This window comes from Pan troglodytes, chromosome 23, assembly GCF_028858775.2.
Source record: "Pan troglodytes isolate AG18354 chromosome 23, NHGRI_mPanTro3-v2.0_pri, whole genome shotgun sequence".
Lineage (NCBI taxonomy): Eukaryota > Metazoa > Chordata > Mammalia > Primates > Hominidae > Pan > Pan troglodytes.
Genome location: NC_086016.1, coordinates 20,333,695 through 20,360,985, shown reverse-complemented (window position 1 = coordinate 20,360,985; position 27,291 = coordinate 20,333,695). Strand labels below are relative to the sequence as shown.

At 45.6% G+C, this 27,291-nt stretch overlaps 2 protein-coding genes and 1 pseudogene across 3 annotated transcripts in view; 2 read left to right on the top strand and 1 right to left on the bottom strand.

Annotated features, from left to right (window-relative positions):
* Nucleotides 1-7,486, bottom strand: part of BCL2L13 (BCL2 like 13) — a 90,861-nt gene extending 83,375 nt beyond the window's left edge. The window contains 1 exon segment of the mRNA XM_063807715.1: nucleotides 7,182-7,486. The gene's annotated coding sequence lies outside the window, so the exon portion shown is untranslated.
* On the top strand, nucleotides 4,540-4,653 carry LOC112206825 (small nucleolar RNA U13; annotated as a pseudogene).
* Nucleotides 7,487-17,182: 9,696 nt separating the features above from the next.
* ATP6V1E1 (ATPase H+ transporting V1 subunit E1) overlaps nucleotides 17,183-27,291 on the top strand; it is a 36,360-nt gene continuing 26,251 nt past the window's right edge. Inside the window, exons 1-2 of one of the 2 annotated variants that reach the window (XM_024352569.3) lie at nucleotides 17,194-17,402; nucleotides 26,480-26,545. In XM_024352569.3, the coding sequence (XP_024208337.1) occupies nucleotides 17,370-17,402; nucleotides 26,480-26,545 (99 nt within the window). In that variant the 5' untranslated portion in view covers nucleotides 17,194-17,369. Of the gene's footprint in view, nucleotides 17,403-26,479; nucleotides 26,546-27,291 lie in introns of both variants that reach the window. The other variant, XM_024352570.3, reaches the window with a different exon arrangement.

Here is a 27,291-nt window from a genome sequence, read left to right as displayed (position 1 = left end):
ATACAAAATGGTGTGGTATTTGAATATAACCTACTCACTTCCTCCCTCTCATATACTTTTAAGTCATTTCTAGATTACTTATAATACCTAAGACAATGTAAATGCCATTAAATAGCTGTTATACTGTATTGGTATCATTTGTATTGTTTTTATTGTTATTTGTGTTTTTTTCCCCAAATATTCTCCAATCAAGACTGATGGAATCTGCAGAGATATGGAAACTGGATAAAGAGGGCCAACTGTGGTTGCTAGCCAAACAGCCTAAGGAAACCTAGACTAACTTCATGCTATGTTTATGTATTCATTTGGTGTCATCTCCAAAACCAGCCACAAATAAAACATCCATGAACCTTTAACAACAAATGTATATCCACAATTCTACAATATATGGTTCATTTTCTTTTCTAAACCAGATTTCTATTACAAGTACCAGTCCAAGTTCCAGAATGCTACCAGTGCTGATTATATTGTAGGAATTAGACACATTTTATGAAACATAATCAGAAGGTACACAGCAGCTATTAAATCCTACTATAAACCGGGCATGGTGGCTCACGCCTATACTTCCCAGCACTTTGGGAAGCCAAGGTGGGTGGATTACTTGAGGCCAGGAGTTAGAGACCAGCCTGGCCAACATGGTGAAACCCTGTCTCTACTAAAAATTAAAAAATTAGCCAGGCATGATGGTGTGTGTCTGTAATCCCAGCTACTCAGGAGGCTGAGGCATGAGAATCGCTTGAACCGAGAAAGCAGAGGTTGCGGTGAGCCTAGATTGCACTCCAGCCTGTGTGACAGAGTGAGACTCTGCCTCCAAAAAAAAAAAAAAAAAAATCCTACTATTAGTTCTTATGTAAAGCAAATATGCAGCAACATGACAGTCTTTTGTATTTGTTTCCCAAACTTGTCCCATCAAATTACTTTGGATGCCTATTTAAAAAGAAATTCCTAGGCTGGGTGTGGTGGCTCATGCCTGTAATCCCAGCACTTTGGGAAGCCGAGGTGGGTGGATCACGAGGTTAGGAGATCGAGACCATCCTGGCCAACATGGTGAAACCTCGTCTCTACTAAAAATACAAAAAATTAGCCAGGCATGGTGGCGTGTGCCTATAATCCCAGCTACTCAGGAGGCTGAGGTGGGAGAATCCCTTGAACCAGGGAGTCAGAGGTTGCAGTGAGCTGAGATTGTGCCATTGCACTCCAGCCTGATGACAGAGCAAGACTCCGTCTCAAAAAGAAAAAAAAAAAAAAGAAATTCCTGGCACTCACATTAGATATACTAATTTAGAGTATCATACTTATACTGTATTCTCTAACCTCACAGAACGAAAACCAAAACACCCTATAGTTTAACACATTTTAATAAATTATTTCGAAAACCTGTTTTTACATTTCCTTCCACTAAAATATTATAAGATTATTAAATGCAGTCGGGCGTGGTGGCTCATACCTATAATCCCAGCACTTTGGAAGGCCAAGGCAGGCGGATCACGAGGTCAAGAGATTGAGACCATCCTGGCCAACGTGGTGAAACTCTGTCTCTACTAAAAATACAAAAATTAGTTGGGCGTGGTGGCACGCACTTGTAGTCCCAGTTACTTCAGGGGGCTGAGAGAGGAGAATGGCGTGAACCCAGGAGGCAAAGGTTGCAGTGAGCCGAGATAGTGCCACTGCACTTCAGCCTTGTGACAGACCAAGAATCCGTCTCAAAAAAAAAAAAAAAGAATTATTAAATGCTCCAGTAATACAGAGTTGAACACAACTATAATCCCAGTTTATAAAGAGAAAAATAAAAATTCACAGATAAACCCATCACAAATCAAAAATCTGTAATTTTAAACATTAAAAGACCAGGCAAAGTTGCTCATGCCTGTAATCCTAGCACTTTGGGAGACCAGATGGGCAGATCACCTAAGGTCGGGAGTTCGAGACCAGCCTGGCCAACATGGTGAAATCCCATCTCTACCAAAAATACAAAAATTAGCTGGGTGTGGTGGTGTGCATCTGCATTCCCAGCTACTCCGGAGGCTGAGCCAGGAGAATCAGGCTTGAGCCCAGGAAGCGGAGTTTGCAGTGAGCCGAGATTGCACCACTGCACTCCAGCCTAGACAACAGAGTGAGATTCTGTCTCAAAATAAAAAAGTTGGCCGGGCGCGGTGGCTCACGCCTGTAATCCCAGCACTTTGGGAAGCCAACGAGGGCGGATCACAAGATCAGGAGATCGAGACCATCCTGGCTAACACAGTGAAATCCCATCTCTACTAAAAATACAAAAAATTAGCCGGGCATGGTGGCGAGTGCCTGTAGTCCCAGCTACACACCTCCTGGCATGAACCCAGGAGGCGGGGCGTGCAGTGAGCCGAGATCGCACCACTGCACTCCAGTCTGGGCGACAGAGTGAGACTCCATCTCAAAAAATAAATAAATAAAATAAAAATAAAAAAGCAAACAACAACAACAAAACATTAAGTTTCTTGGCTATCAGCTCTTTAGTCTCATGACTCACTGGTGGCTTGAACAGGGAATTTTTTTTAAGTTCCACAAGTTAACATGGAGTCCAAAGCTATTTTCGAATCCATGCTTTACCAGCTCCTATTGAATTGTAAGACTTTCTCTGAAAGAAAGAGAGTAAAATAATTCTAAGAAAAATTATGAAATGGCCGGGCGCGGCGGCTCACACCTGTAATCCCAGCACTTTGGGAGGCTAAGACGGGCGGATCACCTGAGGTCAGGAGTGAAGACCTCACAAGAGTGAAACTGCATCTCAAAAAAAAAATTATCAAATGGTAAAAAATTCACCCCACCCATCTGAAAAATGCAACTGGACAAGTATCATTTTTAAAACCCAGCAGACACTAGAACTCTAGTGTAGACACTACCCCCTTTCCAATTAAAACAGGCCTAATTGTTCAATCTTGTGTTAAGAGCTACCCAAAAATATTTTCACTCAGCAGTTGGCATTTGCAGATAATTCAGAGAACTGCCTTACTTTCATCCCGTCCTAGATAATCTGACTTTCACAATAATTAGGCTTCCTGTATATGGCTTGTGTAAATGGAGGACATAAAATTCAGTTACTCTGTTCCACTTCCAGATATATACCAGAGAAAAATGAAAACGCGTCTACACAAAAATTTGCACATGAATGCTCAAAGCAGCATTACAGACCAGGCGTGGTGGTTCATGCCTATAATCCCAGCACTTTGGGAGGCAGAGGCAAGAGGATCACTTGAGTCAAAGAATTTGAGACCAGCCTGGGCAACATGGAAAAACCCCATCTCTACAAAAAATACAAAAAAAAATTAGCTGGGTATGGTGGTGTGTGCCCGTAATCCCAGCTACTTGGAAAGCTGAGGCAGGAGAATCGCTTGAACCCAGGAGGCATAGGTTGAGGTGAGCTGAGATGGCACTATTGCACTCCAGCCTGGGCAATAAGAGTGAAATGCCATCTCAAAAAAAAAAAAATGCCCATCAACTTATTTTTAAAATGTGGTATGTCCACACAATGGAATGGAATGCAGCAATAAAAAAGGAATAAAGTACTGATACACGCTACCTCTTGGATAAACTCTGAAAAGATTATGCTAAGTCAAAAAAGCCAGACAGGCCGGGCGTGGTGGCTCACACCAGTAATCCCAGCACTTTGGGAGGCCAAGGCAGGTGGATCACCTGAGATCAGGAGCTGGAGACCAGCCTAGCTAACATGGCAAAACCCCGTCTCTACTAAAAATACAAAAATTAGCTGGGTGTGGTGGCACGCACCTGTAATCCCAGCTACTCTGAGTTACAGTTACTGAGACTGAGTTACAGTCTCAGTCTACTTTGGGACTGAGTTAGGTTCAACCTGGGAGTCCGAGGTTGCAGTGGGATCGTGCCACTGCACTCCAGCCTGGCGACAGTGAGACTCCGTCTCAAAAAAAAAAAAAAAAAAAGAGAGAGAAGCCAGACACAAAAGACCACATATTGGCCAGGCGCGGTGGCACACACCTGTAATCCCAGCACTTTGGGAGGCCGACATGGGCAGATAACAAGGTCAGGAGATGGAGACCATCCTGGCTAACACAGTGAAACCCCGTCTTTACTAAAAATACAAAAAATCAGCCGGGCGTGGTGGCGGGCACCTGTAGTCCCAGCTACTCGGGAGGCTGAGGCAGGAGAATGGCGTCAACCCGGGAGGCGGAGCTTGCAGTGAGTCGAGATGGCACCACTGCACTCCAGCCTGGGCGACAGAGTCAGACTCATTCTCAAAAAAAAAAAAAACAACACATATTATCTGATCCCATTTTTGTGAAATCTCCAGAATAGGCAAATCCATAGACAGAAAGCAGATCAGTGGTTGCCCAAGGGTGGGGGTAGGAGGACCAGTAATAAAGAATGACTGCTAATGGGTATGGGAGTCTCTTTCTGAGGTGATGAAAATGATTGTGGTGGTGGGTGCACAACTCTGTGAATATACTAAAAAGTACTGAATTGTACAATGGTGAGTTGTATGGTATGTTAATTATATGTCAATAAAGTTGTTAAAAAAAATCAGCTACTCCAATCCTTTTGCGGTTCATAAAGAACCAAGATGACCGGGTTTCATGCTAATGCATGACATGTGCCTCCCTCAAATCATGTTGCCTCATGGGCTTATTGGCACACTACCGTCTGAGGAAGAACAAGAAAAAAAAATAAACCAATCTGAAAATACCACCCACCCCTACTTTGTATATATATTAAACAAGAACTCTTGGTGAACATTTATTTGGAATAAGATACAAATCAAAATCCTGTCTGAAAAATGATAAATGCAGACTGGAACTACTAAGTGAATGTTTAACACTTGTGTTTTGTATGCCTGAAGTATTTCACAATAAAATACATATCTATTTAGGCCGGGCGCGGTGGCTCATGCCTGTAATCCCAGCACTTTGGGAGGCCGAGGCGGGCAGATCACGAGGTCAGGAGATCGAGACCATCCTGGCTAACACGGTGAAACCCCGTCTCTACTAAAAATACAAAAAATTAGCCTGTCGCGGTGGCGGGCACCTGTAGTCCCAGCTACTCGGGAGGCTGAGGCAGGAGAATGGTGTGAACTCAGGAGGCAGAGCTTGCAGTGAGCCAAGATCGTGTCATTGCACTCCAGCCTGGGCGACAGAGCGACACTCCGTCTCAAAAAAAAAAAATTATATATATATAAAAAATAAATAAACATATATATATATATATTTTGAGTCAGGGTCTCTGTCATCCAGACTGAAGTACAGTGGAGCAATCACAGCTCACAGCAGCCTTGATCTCCCCGGCTCAAGCAGTCCTCCCTCTCGCCTCAGTCTTCCAAGTAGCTGGGACCTATGCCTGGCTAATTTTTTTTTTTTTTTTTTAATTTTTTGTGAAGACAAGGTCTCCTTATGTTGCCCAGGCTGGTCTCAAACTCCTGGGCTCAAGCAATGCTCCTGCCTGAGCCTCCCAAAGTGCTGGGATTACAGTGAGCCATCGCATACAGCCAAATGAAATGTTGTTAATGATTATTACTGTTGCAAACCACTTGTCCTAAAAGCTTAATGTGTGTGATATTTAATACATGTTGATTAGATTATGTGCTAGTAAACACAAGTCTGTTTTTTTACAAGACTGGTTGGATATAGCCTTAGCCATCTTTCAATTGAATTCAACTACTGGTCCTTGCTGTAGGAGACAACTAAAAATAAAATAAAAAGTGAATCCAACTACTGAATATACTCTTCCACATAAAAAAATGAGCCATTGGAAAAAAAATACAGAACAGTACCTGACCATTCATAGTAAAAAGATTTTCAATACCCTTAACTGCCTATTACCAAATGAAGAATACTTCACTTGGGGGAGAGAGGGGGTTAAAAATGAAAAGAATACTTCATGCGGCGGCGCGGGGGTGGTTAAAAAAAAGGTATCACCGTGCGCGGTGGCTCACGCCTGTAATCCCAACACTTTGGGAGGCTGAGGCGGGGGGATGACCAGAGATTGGGAGTTCGAGACCATCCTGACCAACATGGTGAAACCCCGTCTCTACTAAAAATACAAAATTAGCCCCGCGTGGTGGCGCATGCCTGTAATCCCAGCTACTCGGGAGGCTGAGGCAGGAGAATCGCTTGAACCCAGGAGGCGGAGGTTGCGGTAAGCCGAGATCGCGCCATTGCACTCCAGCCTAGGCAACAAGAGGGAAACTCTGTCTCAAAAAAAAAAAAAGAAAGAAAGAAGGTATCTGAAGGGTGTGGCAACTCATCCAAGGTCACACTAGTCAGGGCAGAGAGCAACATTCTGCTTTATACTAAACCTCCAGGGGAAATCTTATAATTTCGCCAAAGAAGTTTTTGTTTTGTTTTACGTAACAACAACAAAAAAATAAAAGTAAGGAGGGAGGGCTCTCAGCTTAGTTCAAACTTCTAAACAGAGACAGTGAGATAGCTATTTTGAATAAACAAACACTTGTGCAGGGAGTGGCTAAGAGCTAACCAAAGCCAGCAGTCAACAGCATGTGAACAACTGGCCAGATCCGTCCGATTTTCAACGCTAGGTTAGAGCCTCCACTCAGAAAGTCGGTTATGAAGGCAAGAAATAGGATCTTTACAGAATGTTGGGAGGATAAATCAAAGGGGGAAAATGACTCCGTGTGAACTGTACAGCCTCCAAGGGCAAGAAGGCAGTTTTTTTCTGAAAAAATAGGTGTCAGAACAGCAGTGAATTAAGGTTAAGAAACAAGACTTCTAACAATCTCTGAGAAGAAACGACTAAGACTGGCAAAGCTAATCTTCAAGCGTTCTAAGTGAATCGCAGGAAAACCTTTCCCTCAACCAAAAAGAAGTCGCCGTTCCCCAGTTTAGCCCTAAAAATGGACCCGGGTTTTCCACGTGAAGCTGTCTGTGGGGAAGGACAGCGGCGTGGAGCCAGGGCCGAGCTCCTCCGCCTCCGGCACCGCACGCCGGAAGAAGCCTGCTCAGCGGCGGGGCCGCGCGGCCAGGTCCGGTCACGGTGAGGCGGACCCCTAAGCTCCGAGCACCTTCGGGCGAAGGAGCGCCGGTGTAGACACACACACTCAAACTCACGCGTCGTCGGAACCACTGGGGAGTCGGTGGCTCGATACGGTCTCTGGGCACTTTCCTACCCAGGTGAAAACCACCTCCTCACCCAGCTCAGCCTTCCCGGAACCCCACTCCCCTCACCTGGCCCTGGCCCCTGCCCCAGAAGAGATGAAAGAGGCGGCGGCGGCAGTTGCTTCCGACAGGGTCCCCCAGCGGCGGTGAGTGCTCCGACCCGCGGCCCTAATCTACCGCCGCCGCCATGTTGGAGGGTGAGGTCACCCCGGCGTGCCTTCGTCACGGCCGGCGTCGGGGCGGGACCAGAACTACCTGAGATCCGGAAGGGTATCCGGAGCGGAAGGACCGACCAACGGAGGCCCCGGAGGTCTCTCCGTGCAGATGTGACCTGAAGACCCAAACCCTCCTAGCCCGCCCAAATCTATGATTGCGACGTTCGGAAGTTCCGTCTCCCAGATCATTTCCGGAGTCGAGGGGTTGGGATTCTGACCGGCTGGTCGCTGTGTTGGAGGAAGGGCAGGCGATTCCAGGGAAAGAAACCTCGCTGCATGCACAGGCTATGTTCAGTTCCACAAACATGTATTGCGTTTCAAGTGTTTGCCAAGGGAGCAGGTCAAATAAGTATCTACACAGTCACGACAGCCTCGATGTTCGCCACTAGTTGGGGCAGATGGTCCTTGAAGGTTGGGAAGGAATTCCGGGGAGGGAATATAGCGGGGTGGTGTAGAGAGGTCCTCCTAGGCGAAGGGAACTGGCTGAGCAGAGGCGCCAGGGCATGAAGGAAGTCTTAACTAGTAACCTGCTTTTGTTAACAGTACCTGGAACACACAGCGCCTGGAACATACTTAACTTGTATTAATGGATGTTTGTTTACTTGAATCCGAGAGTTCTTTGGAGGAGTATCGGAAGGTATCTAGGAGAGAGGATACAATGTGTTTTAGGGAGATCAAATTGCCCGTGGTGTGTGTACTGAATTGGAACAAGGAGGGCATTGACAATAAGGAGTTAGAAGACTGAGCCAGATCAGAAGTGATAAAATCCTGATGGGGAGTGACTGCCAGTGGATACAGAGTTTCTTTTTGGGGTGATGGTGGCACGACTCTTTGAAATACTGAAAACTACTGAATTGTACACTATAGGTGAATTGTATGTTATGAGATCTATATCTCAACAAGGCTATTCTAAAGGAAGTGATAAAAGAGTTGAACTGCTACTGTGGGGCTGGTGCCACAGGATGCTTTTTAAGCCCGAGTGACTGAGGAAAGGATGGTGCCATTAATAGGGACATAAAGTTTTGCAAAGGAAAGGCTTAGTGACCTTGGAAAACTAATAGTACAGGCCGGGTGTGGTGGATCACTCCTGTAATCCCAGCACTTTGAGAAGCCAAAGTGGGCGGATCACTTGAGGTCAGGAGTTTCAGACCTGCCTGGCCAACATGGTGAAACTCCCCATCTGTACTAAAAATACAAAAAATTAGCCGGGTATGGTGTCACGCGCATGTAATCCCAGCTACTTGGGAGGCCGATGCAGGAGAATCGCTTGAGCCTTGGAGGCGAAGGTTGCAGTGAAATGGGTAACCAAAAATGAAGACTTTTTTTTTTTTTTTTTTTTTTTGAGGCAGAGTCTCACTCTGTCGCCCAGGCTGGAGTGCAGGGGCGCGATCTCAGCTCACTGCAACCTCTGCCTTTCGGGTTCAAGCGATTCTCCTGCCTCAGCCTCCCGAGTAGCTGGGATTACAGGCACCCACCACCATGCCCAGCTAATTTTTGTATTTTTAGTAGAGGCAGAGTTTCTCCACGTTGGTTAGGCTGGTCTTGAACTCCTGACTTCAGGTGATCCACTCGCCTTGGCCTCCCAAAGTGCTGGGATTAACAGACGTGAGCCACCGTGCCTGGCTTTTTAAAAATTTTTAATAGAGACGGGGTCTCACCATGTTGGCCAGGCTAGTCTCCTACTCCTGACCTCAAGAGATCCGCCTGCCTCAGCCTCCCAAAGTGCTGGGATTACAGGCGTGCGCCACCGCGCCCAGCCCTAATTTTACTTTTAAGGTCTGTGCAGTTCACTGTATGTACACTTTACCTAAAAAAACTTTCAAAAATGTAACATGCAATAATTTATTTTGGGAGGTACTTATGTTACCAATTTGGTACATACTTAAGTTCATTTCTTTCACATTGCACTCAGTCTTTTCCTTTATTTATTTATTTATTTTTTATTATTATTTTCTCGAGACAGAGTCTTGCTCTGTCACCCAGGCTGTAGTGCAATGGCACGATCTCAGCTCACTGAACCTCACCTACTGGGTTCAAGCGATTCTCCTGCTTCAGCCTCCTGAGTAGCTGGGATTACAGGTACCCACCACCACACCTGGCTAATATTTTTTTTTTGTATTCTTAGTAGAGATAGGGTTTCGCCATGTTGGCCAGGCTGGTCTCCAACTCTTGGCCTTGGGTGATCACCCCTCTCGGCCTCCCAAAGTGCTGGGATTACAGTCGTGAGCCACCATGCCTGGTCTTACTTATTTATTTTTTTAGAGACAAGGTGTCGCTTCTGTTACCCAGCCTGGAGTGCAGTGGTACAATCATACCTCACTGCATCATGGACCTCCTGGGCTCACAATTGTTCCACCTCAGCCTCCCAAGTATCAAGGACCACAGGCTTGTGCCACCACATGTAGCTTTTTTTTTTTTTTCTTTTTTTTGAGACGGAGTCTCCCTCTGTTGCCTGGGCTGGAGTGCAGTGGCAGATCTTGGCTCACTGCAACCTCAGCCTCCTGGGCTCAAGTGATTCTCCTGCCTCAGCCTCCAAAGTAGCTGGGACTAGAGGCGCGCACCACTATGCCTGGCTACATTTTGTATTTTTAGTAGAGACGGGGTTTCAGTGTGTTGGCCAGGCTGCTCTCCAACTCCTGACCCCAAGTGATCCACCCACCTCAGACTCCCAAAGTGGTGGGATTACAGGCATGAGCCACCGCGCCAGGCCACACGTGGCTACTTTTTTAAAAATGTTTTTGTAGGCCGGGCGTGGTGGTTCACGCCTGTAATCCCAGCACTTTGGGAGGCCAAGGGGGACGGATCACGAGGTCAGGAGATGGAGACCATCCTGGCCAACACAGTGAAACCCCTTCTCTACTAAAATACAAAAAATTAGCCGGGCATGGTGGCACGCACCTTCAGTCCCAGCTACTGGGGAGGCTGAGGCAGAAGAATCACTTGAACCTGGGAGGCGGAGGTTGCAGTGAGCCGAGATCGCACCACTGCACTCCAGCCTGGGTGACAGAGTGAGACTCTGTCTAAAAAAAAAAAAAAGATTGTTTTTGTGGAAATGGGTATGTTCCCCAGGCTGCTCAGAAACTCCTAGCCTCAAGCAATTCTCCCATCTTGGCCTCCTAAAGTTCCTGGCCTTCCCTTTTTAATTTTATTTTTTGAATATATATTTTGAGACTAGACATACAGGTCAATGGAACAGAACAGAAAACCTAGAATTGTTAACTAATTTTCAACAGAAGTGCGAAGGCATTTCAATGAGGAAAGATTGTCTTTTCAGCAAATTGCATAAAATAATATAGCCCTTTTATAGAAATTATTTGACTTCAATCACAGCAGTTTATGGTATTTGGAGTTTTTTTATTTAATTTGCTTTTGTTTTAGTAGAGATGGGGTTTCACCATGTTGGCTAGGCTGGTCTCAAACTCCTGACCTTGTGATCCGCCCGCCTGAGTCTCCCAAAGTGCTGGGATTACAGGTGTGAGCTACCACACCCGGCCCTTTTTTATTTAATTTTTTAGGTTTTTTTTTGTAGAGATAGCGTCTTGCTGTGTTGTCCAGGCTGGTCTTGAACTTGTGGCCTCAAGTGATCCACCTGCCTTGGCCTCCTGAAGTGCTGGGATTATAGGCATGAGCCACTGCACCTGGTCAGTTTTCGGGGGAGTTTTGGACAGATTTTAATAGGCGCTACAGATCTCTAGCCTACAGGCTAATGTGGTTATCGACTCTAAACTAGACTCTACTCATTTTATTCATTTGCATTCATCAGTTGTTTGTTGCTTTTTTTTTTTTTTTTTCCTTTTGAGACAGAGTCTCCACTTCCACTCTGTTACCCAGGCTAGAGTACAGTGATGTGATCATGACTTACTCTAGCCTCGACTTCCCAGGCTCAAGCAATCCTCTGGCCTCATCCTCCCAAGTAGCAAGGACTACAGGCATGCACCAGAAAGCCTGGCTAATTTATTTAATTTTTTTTTGTAGAGGCAGGTGTCCCACTATGTTGCCCAGGCTGGTCTCAAACTCCTGGGCTCAAGTGATCCGCCTGCCTCAGCCTCCCAAAATGCTAGGATTACAGGTGCCAGCCACCATGCCTGGCCAATCAATTGTTTATTGAATCCCTGCCATTAACCAGGCAGGGTGCTGGGTGCTAGCAAAAGCAATGATGAGTACATCAGACGCGGTCCCTCTTGTGAAGCTAACATCTTAGCTGGAAAACCAGAAAAGAAAAACATTGAAACAGAAAAAAGTAAAAATAATTTAAGATGATGGCATGGGCTGGGTGCGATGGCTCACGCCTGTAGTCCCAACACTTTGGGAGCCTGAGGCGGGTGGATCATGAGGTCAGAAGTTCCAGACCAGCCTGGCTAACATAGTGAAACCTCGTCTCTACTAAAAATACAAAAAATTAGCTGGGCATGGTGGCTCGTGCCTGTGGTCCCAGCTACTCGGGAGACTGAGGCAGGTGAATGGCTTGAACCTGGGAGGTGGAGATTGTGTTGAGCCGAGATCACTCCACTGCACTCCAGCCTGGGCAACGGAGTGAGACTCCGTCTCAAAAAAACAAAACAAGACAAACAAAAAAAAGGTGGTGGCATGTCCTGAAACAGACAAGGGACTGGAATAGAGAAGAAGGTGAGAGAGTGACCAGGATAAGCTCTCCCCAAAGAGATTTTGAGACCTAAAGGATGAAAAACAAGTTAAGTGGTAAGTGGAGGAAAATAACTTCTCAAGCAGAAAAATAGATGTTTTCAAAAAAACTAAAAGACAACCAGTAAAGCTTTGAGGTGGTGTGCAAAGGGAGGAGGGGTAATGAGGGCAGGCAAGCATACAGGGCCAGATCCAGTGGTCTCATCTACTAGAGCCAGCGGAAGGCTTCAGGAGCAAGCAGAAGCCATGACAGAGTTGTAAACTGGGGAGTGACTTGACGCCATCTGCCATCTAGGTTTTAAATCACTGTATCATAGAAATTTGGTTGGAAAGAGGCAAAAAGTGCAGACACCTAAGTTAGAGTTACTATTTTTTGGCTACACTTTGTTTTTTCCTTTTCAAATTATTTGCTCAACATTTAAAGACAGATGATTTACATTTACTTCTAGTCTTTCGCGCTTTGTCCTCCTGAGCAAACTCCAGAGTTAGCTTATTTATCCTGCTGATTCAGTATCTAGTAAACCTGCCTGGGAGTAGGTGAGAGCACATGAACCGTCCCTTTCTGACTAACCTGACAGGAATCTAGGCCAGTGACTTTGGTGAAGCCACAAATAGGCTTATCTAGGAGGGAGTTTTTTGAAACTTGTCTGAAAATATGTTTTAAAGTGTCTCCACAAGGCCTAAGAATGTAGGAGAAAATTACATTTGGAAAACTACCAACTGGCTCATCTTTGCATGTATTCATAACAACTTTTTCCCTCCAGAGGTTATCTCTGTAAAGCTTACCACATTCTTTTCAGACAGGACCTGGCCTGTTCCTTGGTGAATCAGCAAAACTGAAGAAAATTGAGTTTTAAAGAGAAACTAACATGGGGGAGAAGTGGGTGCTGCAAAAGGGGATAGTAACTATACCTACGATTTGTTTTTCAAGTGAAGTCTTGAAGTAAATGTGACAAATGTTAATTGTTAATTTTGGGTAGTGGTGCATGGTATGGGAATAAATTATTCTTTGTACTTTTTTGTATTTTCTAATGTCTCAAAATAAAAATAAGTAAATCGTGGTCAGGCGCAGTGGCTCATGCCTGTAATCCTAGCACTCTGGGAGGCTGAGGCGGGTGGATCACCTGAGGCCAGGAGTTCGAGACCAACCTGGCCAACATGGTGAAACCTTGTCTCTACTAAAAATACAAAAATTAGCTGGGCATGGTGGCACGTGCCTGTAGTCCCAGCTACTCGGGAGGCTGAGGCAGGAGAATTGCTTGAACCCGGGAGGCAGAGGTTGCAGTGAGCCAAGATTGCACCACTGCACTCCAGCCTGGTGACAGAGCAAGACTCCCATCTCCAAAAAAAAAAAAAGAAGAAGAAGAATCATAAAGATTATCACATTGTTTTCCAAAAAACAAAAGCACGGTTGATCTAGACAGTGCTACATCCATTCCAGATATTAATTTCAGAAACAATTTGACATGTAGAATTAGACTGCTGCTTCTACTCCCCAAATCCTGTCATTTGCAGAACACTGTAAAAATACAGGAGAGATTGTAATCAAAATGTGTTAATTCCACCTCAACCTGACCTAGGGATGCTAGAGGGTGGAATACTCCTCTAGCATATTCCATACTCCTGGAATCTGTTTTTTAGGACGATGAAGAATGAGGCTATTAATGCAAAAGATGAACAAAATTAGACAAATAATCCAATCTAGTTTAGCTCAATAGTGATCAAGTTAAGGTCAATTGCATCAGTTTCTCTTGCCCTGTGTTATTGTTCTGTGACTAAATCCTTCCTTTATCCAGCATTATCAGTAGTCTCAAATATATATACCAATATGTACACCAATCTGTCCTACAAGGAACACTGTGCACTAGTACAAATGGAAAAAATGGCAGCATGTATTAATACATATATTAATAAATAGCAACGTTTATTGTCCTGTGGGTAAATCTTTCCTTTATCCAGCATTATCAGTATTCTCAAATATGTATACCAAATGTGTATACCAATCTGTCATACAGTACAAGGAACACTGTACACTAGTACAAATGGGGAAAAAATGGCAGCATGTATTAACAGCCTTCAAAATATGTGTACCGGCCAGGCGCCGTGGCTCACGCCTGTAATCCCAAGACTTTGGGAGGCCAAGGCGGGCAGATCACGAGGTCAGGAGTTCGAGATCAGCCTGGCCAATATGGTGAAACCCCATCTCTACTAAAAATACAAAAATTAGCTGAGTGTGGTGGCACACGCCTGTAGTCCCAGCTATACAGGAGGCTGAGGCAGAAGAATCACTTGAACCCGGGAGGTGGAAGTTGCAGTGAGCTGAGACTGCGCCACTGCACTCCAGCCTGGGCAACAATAGCAAAACTCCATCTCAAAAAAAAAAAAAAAAAAAAAAAAAAATATATATATATATATATGTACCATTCCTACTAAAAGGACAAAGAGCTGAGGTGGGAGGATCCCCTGAGCCCAGGAGTTCGAGACTAGCCTGACAAACACTGCAGGACTCTGTCTCAATTTTAAAAATAAAATTGAAAAAGGGGACAAACGGACATCATGTACTTTCTGATGTGTTGCAAAGAGGACACAATATCACACATGTAGTACTCCTGCTATAATGCGTAACCTGAATCTAATTATGAGGAAACTGTCAAAACCCAATTGAGGCTGGGCGTGGTGGCTCACACCTGTCATCCCAGCACTTTGGGATGCCAAGGCAGGCAGATCATCTGAGCTCAGGAGTTCCAAGAACAGCCTGGCCAACGTGGCAAAACCCTGTTTCTACTAAAAATAAAAAATTAGCGGGGCGTGGTGGCGGGCGCCTGTAATCCCAGCTACTGGAGAGGCTGAGGCAGGAAAATCTCTTGAACCCAGGAGGTGGAGGTTGCAGTGAGCCGAGTTTGCACCACTGCACTCCAGCCTGAGCAACAGTCTTCTGTCTCAAAAAAAAAAAAAAAAATTGAGTGATTTTCTACAACTGGCCTATATTCTTCAAAATGTCACTATCAAGAAAGATAAGTCTGAGGAAACTCTTCCATATTAAAGGAGACTAAAAAGACATGATCACTAATGCAGTAAGTGACCCTGGATCCAATCCAGGTTATAAAGGTTATAAAGTAAGGTTATAAGAAGGTTATAAAAGGTTAAAAACTAAGGTTATTAAAAAAAGGTTATGGCTGGGCGCGGTGGCTCACGTCTGTAATCCCAGCACTTTGGGAGGTGGAGACAGGCAGATCACCTGAGGTCGGGAGTTCAAGACCACCCTGGCCAATGTGTTGAAACCCCGTCTCTACTAAAAATGCAAAAATTAGCTGGGCGTGGTGGCAGATGCCTGTAATCTCAGCTATTGGGGAGGCTGAGGCAGGAGAATCAATTGAACCCGGGAGGCAGAGGTTGTGGTGAGCCGAGATTCTGCCGCTGCACTCTAGCCTGGGCAACAGAGCAAGACTCCATCTCAAAAAAAAAAAAGAAAAAGAAAAAGAAGGCCGGGTACAGTGGCTCACACCTGTAATCCCAGCACTCTGGGAGGCCGAGGCAGGTGGATCACGAGGTCAGCAGTTCAAGACCAGCCTGGCCAACACAGTGAAACCTCATCTCTACTAAAAATACAAAAATTAGCCATGCATGGTGGCAGGCACCTGTAATCCCAGCTGCTTGGGAGGCTGAGGGAGGAGAATCACTTGATCCCAGAAGGCAGAGGTTGTAGTGAGCTGACACCATGCCGTTGCACTCCAGCCTGGGCGACAGAGTGAGACTCTGTCTCAAAAAAAAAAGAAAGGGTTATAAAGTACATTGATGGATTGATGGGACAAAGGAATTTGTTTTTTTTTTTTTTTTTGAGACGGAGTCTCACTCTTATTGCCCAGGCTGGAGTGCAGTGGCACGATCTCGGCTCACCGCAACCTCTGCCTCCTGGGTTGAAGCAATTCTCCTGCCTCAGCCTCCCCAGTGGCTGGGATTACAGGCACGCACCACCACGCCTGTTAATTTTGTATTTTTAGTAGAGACTGGGGTTTCTCCATGTTGGTCAGGCTGGTCTCGAAATCTCGACCTCAGGTGATCTGCCCGCCTCAGCCTCCCAAAGTGGTGGGATTACAGGCGTGAGCCACCGTGCCTGGCCCGGGACAAAGGAAATTAATGTTCAGCCTAGTAAACTAAATTTCCTGAATTTGCTACATCCTCGTTCTTATGACACACTAAAATAGGAAGTGTGTGTGTGTGTATGAAAATAAAGTGTTAATGTACATGTAGCAAAATGTTAACAATTGTTGAATCTAGGTGAAGGGAGGTCAATGCGGTATTCTTACAAGTTACTATATCTCAAATTTCTTCAAGATAAAAAGCTAATAAAAATGGTGGGTAACCATAGCACAGTAAAAAGAAAAAAGTGGATGTACCATTTGACCTCTTATTCTACTATTAGGAGTCAGTCTATCCTAAAGATAAAGGAATTTTCAAAAGTTTTTGCCTTTAGGATTTTGGGGGAAAAAACGGGCTTGAGGTAAATCCAAATAAAAACAAATGAGCCTGGGGGGATTTCTGTCCTAATATTCCCCTAAATGGGACCTGGGAAGGCTTTTGAAAAATATATAGGCTATCTCAGAAAAGTTCCAAATAAATTATGTAGATGCTCCACCCTAATAAGGAAGTTGAGGATAGCTTCCCACTCCCTAGGTGTGGGCTTTGTATAGTGGCTTCCTTCCTAAGACTACAGTATGGAAAGGGGGTTAAAAAAGGTAACTTCAGAGTGGAGAAACCTACAAACCCTACTTTATTCAGGTAATCAAGGTTGACATGAATAGTCAGAAATCATGTATCCCTTTTTTTTTTCTTTTGGTAGAGACGGGGTTCCTCTATGTTGTCCAGCCTGGTCTCGAACTTGAGGTCAAGCGATACACCCACCTTGGTCTCCCAAAGTCTCCGGATTGCAGGCGTGAGCCACCACGCCCGGCCAACAATCATGTACCCCTAAGCCCATAACCCTGTGTAATTATGCGAAAAATTCCAATAAAGGCGCATTCTCCAATATACCTAACCAGTACTCCTCAAAACAGCCCGACTAATTTCAGATAGAGGAACTCCTTATCTTTTCTTCCTCCTACCCAAGATCCCAGTTTAGGAAAAAAATACCGGTCAGGTCACGAGTCAGCGACGTAAAAGGACCCGAGGACGCGCCCACAAGCCGGGACAGGGCGGGACTTCCTGGGCGTCGCTCTCTTCCCATTGGCTGAGAAGGGTCATGAGGATGAACTGTGCAGTCACCTGGCAGGAACCGGAACCCGCGGTTATAAAGTAAAGGAACCCGAGATCTGCGCAGGGGTTCTCTTTGCCGATATCGCTCACCTCACCTTTCAAACCTAAACTCGAGCCTGCTGCTCACCGGCCTAGCATTGCTCTCGCCATGGCTCTCAGCGATGCTGACGTGCAAAAGCAGGTGAGGGGCTTGGTTGGGTCTTGCGAAGCCGCGGCGGCAGTCCCGGGGAGTGGGCTGGAGCCCGGCTAGGGGAGGCCGCGGGCCTTGAGCCGCCCAGATGCCGCAGGAAGGTCCCTTGCTCCAAGTCACCAGATCCAAGAGGTCGGCCTGAGGACGGAGATTTGCCCCGCAGCTCATGTGACTTTTGCTCGGGTCTTGGGCACTGCCCGCTTGCCTGCGCGCTGCCTTCTTGAACGCCCTGGCTCTTTGCCTCCCACCTCAGCATTCCCTGTTTTCCAAGGGTATTCACTGTGCCTAGTCGGACAGAGATCTGTGCAAGGATTGAAAACAGCCTTGTGGCCAGGGGCAGTGGCTCACGCCTGTAATCCCAGTACTTTGGGAGGCCGAGGCGGCCGGATCACCTGAGGTCAGGAGTCCGAGACTAGCCTGGCCAAAATGGTGAAACCCCGGTCTCTACTAAAAATAGAAAATTAGCCGGACGTGGTGGCGCGCGCCTGTAATCCCAGCTACTCGGGAAGCTGAACCCGGGAGGCGGAGGTTGCAGTTAGCCGAGATCGCGCCGTTGCATTCCAGCATGGGCGACAGGGCGAGAGTCCCTCTGGAAAAAGAAAAAAAAAAAAACAAACAAACAAAAAAAAAACCAGCCTTGTCTTTTTTTTTTTTTTGATCCTGAGGGAAGTGCTTAAGGCTATATGATGGGAAAGAAACAGTGCGGAGGAAAGAGACCTGCTTCCAACCAGTGTTGTTTTGACAAGGTCGTTCACTTTATGAACTGTGTTTTTTTCTTTTTTTCTTTTCTTTTTTTTTTTTTGAGACGGAGTCTCACTCTGTCGCCCAGGCTGGAGTGCAAGGGCGCGATCTCGGCTCACTGCAACCTCCGCCCCGGGTTCAAGCGATTCTCCTGCCTCAGCCTCTCTAGAAGCTGGGATTACAGACTCGCGCCCCACGCCCGGCTAATTTTTGTATTTTTTTTAGTAGAGGCGGGGTCTCACCATATTGGCCTGGCTGGTCTTGAACTCCTGACCTCAGGTGATCTTCCCACCTGGGCCTCCCAAAGTGCTGGGATTACAGGCATGAGCCAACGCGCCAGGCCTGTATGTACTGTTAATCTTCATTTTGGGGAAGTCCCCTCTATCATAATGGATTGTAGTGATTGGTCTCCCACTAATGTGTGTGTTAACATTTGTGAAATACAGGCTGGGGCCGGGCACGGTGGCTCACGTCTGTAATACCAGCACTTTGGGAGGCTGAGGAGGGCGGATCACCTGAGGTCAGGAGTTCGAGACGAGCCTGGCCAGCATGGTGAAACCCCATCTCTATTAAAAATACAAAAAATTAGCCGGGCATGGTGGCGGGCGCCTGTAGTCCCAGCTACTCGAGAGGCTGAGGCAGGAGAATGGCGTGAACCTGGGAGGCCAAGCGAGCCTGGGCGACAGAGCGAGACTCCGTCTCAAAAAAAAAAAAAAAAAAAAAAAAAAGATTGGGCGTAGTGGGGTGCGCCTGTAGTCCCAGCTACTCAGGAGGCAGAGGCAGGAGAATCGCTTGAACCCAGCAGGCGGAGGTTGCAGTGAGCCAAGATTGTGCCACTGCACTCCAGCCTGGGCGACAGAGTGAGACTCCATCTCAAAAAATTTTAATATTAATAAACACAAATACACGCCAGGTGTGGTGGCTCACACCTGTAGCCCCCAGCACTTTGGGAGGCTGAGGTGGGAGGATCGCTTGATCCCAGGAGTTCAAGACCAGCCTGGGCAACATAGACCTTATCTCTAAAAAATTGTTTCTTAAAAAATAAGCCAGGCTGTCTGGGCATGGTTGCTCATGCCTGTAATCCCAGCACTTTGGAAGGCCGAGGTAGGCGTATCACCTGCCGTCAGGAGTTCCAGACCAGCCTGGCCAACGTGGCAAAACCCTGTCTCTACTAAAAATACAAAATTAGTGGGGTGTGCTGGCATATGCCTGTAATCCCAACTACTAGGAGGCTGAGGCAGGAGAATTTCTTGAACCCGAGAGGTGGAGGTTATGGTGAGGCGAGATCACACCATTGCTGCCTGGGCAACAGAGCGAGACTGTCTCAAAAAAAAAAAAAAATTGCCAGGTGTGGTGGGGCACACATGTGGTCCTAGCTACCTTAGGGAGGCTGATGTGGGACAATCATTTGAGACCAAGGGGTCGAGGCTGCAGTGAGCTATGATCATGCCACTGTGCTCCATCCTGGGTGACAGAGCAAAAGACCCTGTCTCTAAAAAAATAAAATAAATAAACAAAAATGTGTCAAATGGAGGACCGCTTTTTCTTTTCTTTCTTTCTTTTTTTTTTTTTTTTTTTTTTTTGAGACGAAGTCTCGCTCTGTTGCCCAGGCTGGAGTGCAGTGGCATGGTCTCGGCTCACTGCAAGCTCCACCTCCTGGGTTCATGCCATTCTCCTGCCCCAGCCTCCCGAGAAGCTGGGACTACAGGCGCCCGCCACCACGCCTGGCTAATTTTTTCTATGTTTTATTAGAGATGGGGTTTCACCGTGTTAGCCAGGATGGTCTTGATCTCCTGACCTCGTAATCTGCCCGCCTCGGTCTCCCAAAGTGCTGGGATTACAGGCATGAGCTACCGCCCCTGGCCAGGACCCCTTTTGCTTACATTTAGGAGCCTCAGTGCCTAACGGTGTTTGGCACCAAGTAGATGTATCAGAGTTTATGGGAAAAAATTGTTGTGGAAGTCGTGAACCCACATCAGTTTTCAAAGTGTGTAATCAGTCCTGGGAAACTTTTTTTTTTTTTTTTTAAGTGCCATACCTTCAAGTCTGTAGGTATTAAGAATTTTGTCATGCAAAAGACTCTCAGGGGAATATAGTAGCAGTTTATAAGCCTATAACTAACAAATCAGAATCCTTGCATTTAGTAATCATATCGCCGATAGGTTTTTCAGAGAAGGAAGTTTAAGGCTGCAGTTTTAATTTGCACATAGTTTAGAGAACTAAGTCCTTTTTTTCTGAAGTACTGTGCTAGGAAAATTCTCTTACTAAAGCACACTCACTGTCTTATGAATCTTCTGAGATGAGCAATAAAATTTTTTCCTGGCCGGCTCACGCCTGTAATCCCAGCACTTTGGGAGGCCGAGGCGGGCAGATCACCTGAGGTTGGGAGTTTGAGACCAGCCTGACCAACATGGAGAAACCCTGTCTCTACTAAAATTCAAAATTAGCCGGGCGAGGTGGTGCATGCCTGTAATCTCAGCAACTCGGGAGCCTGAGACAGGAGAATCGCTTGAACCCAGAGGTTGCAGCAAGCCGAGATCGTGCCGTTGTACTCCAGCCTGGGCAACAAGAGTGAAACTCGGTCTCAAAAAAAAAAAAAAAAAAGTTTTTCCTTGGATGTTTCCATTTCCTTGAAAATGTCTTTTCATTTTATTCTTAACCTAATATGCACTAAGACGAGTGGGTATTTCTTCTTCATTTTGTGGTTCTGCTAATGCCAAAGGGTAAATAGAGATGACAGAATTAGTATCTATGGAGAAGTTTAAGAAATCATACAATATTCTTACAGAACGAAAGGGTTTTTTTAAACCTTTTTCACTGCTTCTGTTCACTGCTTCTTCTGCTTCTTTCAATATAGGAAAAGCCTGATGCAGTGGAAAAGTAAAATGCCCTCCATATACTCTTAGTGGCCACAGTGCTAATTCTCTCCCTCTTGTTCCTTTTCTTCCCTCCTTGTCATAATATATTGAAGACTAAGGCTTCCATAGGAAAAGCTAGTATAAAGATAAAGCTATAGTTCCTTGGAATCTAGATCAAAATGATTTTTTTTTTTTGAGATGGAGTCTTGCTTTGTCGCCTAGGCTGGAGTGCAGTGGCGCGATCTCAGCTCGCTGCAACCTCTGCCTCCTGGGTTCAAGCGATTCTCCTGTCTCAGCCTCTCCAGTAGCTGGGACTACAGGCGTATGTCACCACACCCAGATAATTTTTTTGTATTTTTAGTACACATGGGAATTCACCACGTTGGCCAGGCTGGTCTTGAACCTCCGAAGTGGTGGGATTATAGGTGTGAGCCACTGCGCATGACTTATTTTTTCTTTTTTTTGAGACAGTCTCGCTCTCTTGTCCAGGCTGGAGTGCCATGGCGTGATCTCAGCTCACTGCAGCCTCTGTCTCCCGGGTTCAAGCAATCCTCCTGCCTCAGCCTCCTGAGTACCTGGGATTACTGGTGCCCGCCACCACGCCCAGCTAATTTTTGTATTTTTAGTAGAGATGGGGTTTCACCATGTTGGCCAGGCTGGTCTCGAACTCCTGACCTCGTGATCCACCCGCCTCAGCCTCCCAAAGTATTGGGATTACAGGCGTCAGCCACTGCACCCGGCCTATTTTTTATTTATGTAAAATTGAAAGAAGGAATCTTGTCTATTTCCTATAACCCTTCATGCTACATGAAAGCTCGATGAGGACAGTGTGTGTTGCTTACTGTATTCTCATAAGTAAATAGATGAAGCACCAAGCCCATAGTAGATGCTTAATAAATCCTGAATTCTCTGACTTCTCCATTGCATGAAAATATTTGTGTATATTTGCTTTTTTCCTGGGGAGTATGGTAATTTATTTCATCAAATTTACAAAGAAACCTGACTCTAAAAACCTTAATTACTGAGCAGGAAGAAGAAACTGTTTTTTTAAAGGTCAAATTTTCTGCCTTAGGGGTGGAGTTAAATGTCCTTAAGGGGTTGACTATATCTCTTCTTGGAACTCTTAAAAGAATATGATCATGTTAACTGTAAATAGGCTTCTGACCTGGGTTAGAATTAGTGCAGTTTGCTCTAGGCTGTGCTGGTCTGGTCAAATCTGGTAGCCAAGGGTGCAGCAGAGTGCTAAAGGCAGATAATCCAGGTCCGAATCAGGGTTCACCTTTAGAGGCCAAACTTGTAGCATTTATAAACACCAGTTTTGATTACTGTATTTAGTTAAATGACCTTTTTTTTTTTTTTTTTTTTTTTGAGACAGAGTCTTGCTCTGTCACCCAGGCGTGATCTTGGCTTGCTGCAACCTCCACCTCCCAGGTTCAAGTGATTCTCCTGCATCAGCCTCCTGAGTAGCTAGGATTGCAGGCGCCCGCCACCACGCCTGGCTAATTTTTGTATTTTTAGTAGAGACCGGGTTTCACCATGTTGGTCAGGCTGGTCTTGAACTCCTGACCTCGTGATCTACCCGGATTGGCCTCCCAAAGTGCTGGGATTACAGGCGTGAGCCCGGCTAGTTAAATGACTTAAGATTCCAGATAGAATAAGTTCGGTGAGACTTCAAACTAAACTTGTAGACACCATTACCATGACCCCTCTCCATACTCCCAAATTTGTGGAGCTGATCTTTTAAGCAAGGTCAGTGATTTCCCACACATGTAGGTCTGGATTAGGTACCCCAAGTATTTCAAGGCTCAAGATATTGTAAGTACCGTGTTATCTATAACATAGGTTTGATCATCATAACTTTTTGGCTTCTTAAAAGTAGGATTGGAAACACGATGGTGGCCACAGAAGTTGGAATCCACTGAGTGTGTAACAACTCACCTGCCAAAATAAGAAAAAAAAGAAAAGTAGGGTGGCTCCAAGATTTTTGATAAAACAAAAAAACTGTCCCTTCTAAAATCCTCCTATATGTTTTTTGTTTCATTTTGTTTTGTTTTTTTTGAGATGGAGTTTTGCTCTTCTTGCCCAGGCTGGAGTGCAGTGGCACAATCTATGCCTACCACAACCTCCGCCTCCAGGTTCAAGTGATTCTCCTGCCTCAGCCTCCTGAGTAACTGGGATTACAGGCATGCACCACCATGCCTGGCTAATTTTTTTGTATTTTTAGTAGAGATGGGGGTTTCTCCATCTTGGCCAGGCTGGTCTCAAACTCCCAACCTCAGGTGATCTACTCACCTTGGCCTCCCAGGGTCTTGGGATTACAGGCGTGAGCCACCATGCCCAGGCAGTAGTGTTTTCTTTTCTTTCTTTTTTTTGTTTCATTATACTTTAAGTTCTGAGATACATGTGCAGAATGTGCAGGTTTGTTACATAGTGATACGCGTGCCATGGTGGTTTGCTGCACCCATCAACCCATCATCTACATTAGGTATTTCTCCTAATGCTATCCCTCCCCTAGCTCCCCACCCAGTAGTGCTTTCTTAATTCGTTTTGGTACACCTATGTATACTTAAGATTTATGATATCTTGTGTTATATGGAGAAGCTGCTATGGGGATTGTTTACAGATTGTTAAACCCAAAAAGTACCTGGGATACCTTGTATTCCTTAGAAGTCTTGAAACTCCCAACAGATTTGCATTCATTCACAAATTTTTTTGAGCACCTCCTATGGTGGTGGTTGTTCCATGTTCTGGGTTCACATTGGCATAAAAGACAAGATCCCTGTACTCAGTGATGCTTACCTTTTAGTGGGATAATTAATAAACAAAATGAATTAATGACCTAAAGATCCTACGTCAATTTTTAGCTTTTTTTTCCTTTTTGGATTTCATCACTCCCTTAGGAAATGAAGCTACCATTGCATCCCACAACCAGTGAGTTTGATGAGCTGTGTCAGTTGGATTTTTACTTGGGTATATTTTATATCTGCCACAAGAGATGATACTTCATTTATGAGTCTAAGTTGGATTATTTCCCAAGCCCCATTCGGAAGCCTTCATTGGACTTTATTCTCCAATTGTAGCCGGTGATCTAGGAACCTTTAACAAGTTCCTAGCCTCATAGTTCAGTTGAGGATAGGGACAAATAAGCAACAATTACAAGTTTAGGTGCCATGATAGAGGAAGTACAAAGTACTCTAGGTACAGGAAAGATTTCCCTAAGGAGGTGATAGTTATACAAGCTGAGGCCCAAAAAGTTACAAGGAAGAATGTTCCAAATGGAAGGAACAGCATGTTTGAAATCTTGGAGATGAGAAAGAATGGTGAACTCAAGGAACTGAAATAAGTTTAGTATGGTAGGAACTAAGAGTCTGAAGATGGTGAGTAGTGAAGGGTTTGTTGTTTCATATGATGCTTGAAAGGGAAGCAGTGGGCTGAGTACGGTGGCTCACACCTGAAATCCCAGCACTTTGGGAAGCCAAGGCAGGAGGATCGCTTGAGCCCAGTAGTTCAAGACCAGCCTGGGCAACATGGCAAAACCCCTCTCTACAAAAAATACAAAAATAAGCTGGACGTGGTGACACGCACCTATGGTCCCAGCTACGGGGGGATCGCTTGAGCTGTAGAAGGCGGAGGTCACAATGAGGCGGGATTGTGCCATTGCACTCTAGCCTGGGAGACAGAGACCCTGTCTCAAAAAAAGACAGATAAGCAGTGATAGGATCCTGTACCTTCTAAAATCTTTATCTTAAGCGGGGGTAGAGTGTTACATGATAAGATAGGCATTTTGAAAGCATCTCTCTGCTGGCAATGTAGAGTGGATTAGAAACAACAAGAATAGTGGCAGGAAGACAAATTTGGAAGCTGTTGTAGTAGTTTAGCTGAGAGGAGATGATGGCAAGGACTATGGTAGTCCATCCGACGATGGAGCGAGGTGGGCAAGGTAAAGAACTATTTTTTTTTTTTGAGACAGAGTCTCGCTCTGTCGCCCAGGCTGGTGTGCAGTGGCGCGATCTCGGCTCACTGCAAGCTTCGCCTTCCGGGTTCACGCCATTCTCCTGCCTCAGCCTCCCAAGTAGCTGGGACTACAGGCGCCCGCCACCATGCCGGCTAATTTTTTGTATTTTTAGTAGAGATGGGGTTTCACCCTGTTAGCCAGGATGGTCTGGATCTCCTGACCTCATGATCCGCCCGCCTCGGCCTCCCAAAGTGCTGGGATTACAGGCATGAGCCACCACGCCCGGCCGGTAAAGAACTATTAAGAGAGAATTAATAGAACTTGGTGATTGCTTGGATATAAGGACTGAGGTAGGAGGAATAGTCACAGTTGGGTGTTGGTGCTAATCCCTGAGAGAGAGCTCAAAGTGAGAAGTGGGGAGAGGAGTGGTGAGCAGTTCAGTATTGAATGTGTTGAATTTAAATTACTATGAGTAGGATGTTCAAAAAGAGCTGTCTAGGAGGCAGAGTGGAAGAGTATGGCCCCAAAGGAGACTGGAAAGGAGAACAGGAGGAAGTCATGGACGCAAAGGGAAGATTGTTAAAGAAGGAAAGGTTGCTCGCCGTGCGTGGTGGCTCACACCTGTAATCCCGGCACTTTGGGAGGCTGAGGCGGGCGGATCACAGGGCCAGGAGATCGAGACCATCCTGGCTAACATGGTGAAACCCCGTCTCTACTAAAAATACAAAAAATTAGCCGGGCATGGTGGCAGGCGCCTGTAGTCCCAGCTACTCGGGAGGCTGAGGCAGGAGAATGGCCTGAACCTGGGAGGCAGAGCTTGCAGTGAGCCGAGATCATGCCACTGCACTCCAGCCTGGGTGGCAGAGCGAGACTGTCTCAAAAAAAAAAAACAAAGGGAAGGTTGCTGAACACATCAACTGATGCTGAAAGATCAAGTAAGAAAAGGCCAAGATCAAGGGGCGAGGAGATTGTCACTTTATGAGAGAACTGTCAGTGGAGTACAGAGAAGGGTGCAAGTGAGACTGCAGTGTTGAGAGAAAGGTAGTAAAGTTGAAAGAGTAAATATAGATAGCTCTTCAGCATACTTTCTTACAGGTGGAGAAGAGAAAGGGAGGGTGCTGGCTAACTTGTATTCCAAGTTCCTTGAGAGGAGGATGAAGGTCCTATTTATCTGTGTTATTGAGTATTGTATCTGGTCTATTTTCTTGAACAAATTTTAGATCCTAAGTTTCCTGAGAATACGAATGATCTCACTTATCCTTGTACTCAGAGCCTAGCACAATATGCATTCAGTAAGTGATTGACTTTTTTAAATTTTTAGTAGAGACGGGGTATCTGTGTTGTTCAGACTAGTCTCCAGCTCCTGGCCTAAAGCAATCCTCCCTCCTTGGCCCCCCAGAGTGGTAGGATTACGGGCGTGAGCCACTGCACCTACCTATGATTACTTGTTCAATGAATCAGAAAAGATATTTCCATATTTTTGAACTAAAAAATAAAACTTTTTTTCCTTATAGATAAAGCATATGATGGCTTTCATTGAACAAGAAGCCAATGAGAAAGCAGAAGAAATAGATGCAAAGGTGAGATTCATTTTCTAGTTTTAAGAAGTTATCAAGGTTTCCATATTGTTTTGCTTTGCTAAATAATATTGTTAGTAAAACTGCTTAACAACAGATTGCATCGGACTGAGAAAAATGTCTCTTCCTTCCCTCCTTCCCCTCCTTCCTTCCTTCCTTCATTTTTTTTTTTTTTTTTTTTTGGAGACGGAGTTTCACTCTTGTCGCCCAGGCTGTAATGCAATGGCGCGATCTCGGCTCACTGCAACCTCCGCCTCCCAGGTTCAAGTGATTCTCCTACCTCAGCCTCCCAAGTAGCTGAGATTACAGGCATGTGCCACCAAACCCAGCTAATACTTGTATTTTTAGTAGAGACGGGGTTTCACCGTGTTGGCCAGGATGGTCTCAATCTCTTGACCTTGTTATCCGCCTACCTCGTCCTCCCCAAGTGCTGGGATTACAGGTATGAGCCACAGTGCCTGGCCCCTTCTTTCATTTTGAGACAGTCTCGCTTCGTCACTGGGACTGCAGTGCAGTGGCCTTATCTCAGCTCACTGCAACCTCTGCCTCCCGGGTTCAAGTGATTCTCCTGCCTCAGCCTCCCAAGTAGCTGGGACTACAGGCATGCACCGTCACACCTGTCTAATTTTTGTATTTTTAGTAGAGACAGGGTTTCACCATGTTGGCCAGGCTGGTCTTGAACTCCTGACCTCAGATGATCCACCCACTTGGGCCTCCCAAAGTGCTGGGATTACAGGTGTGAAACACCG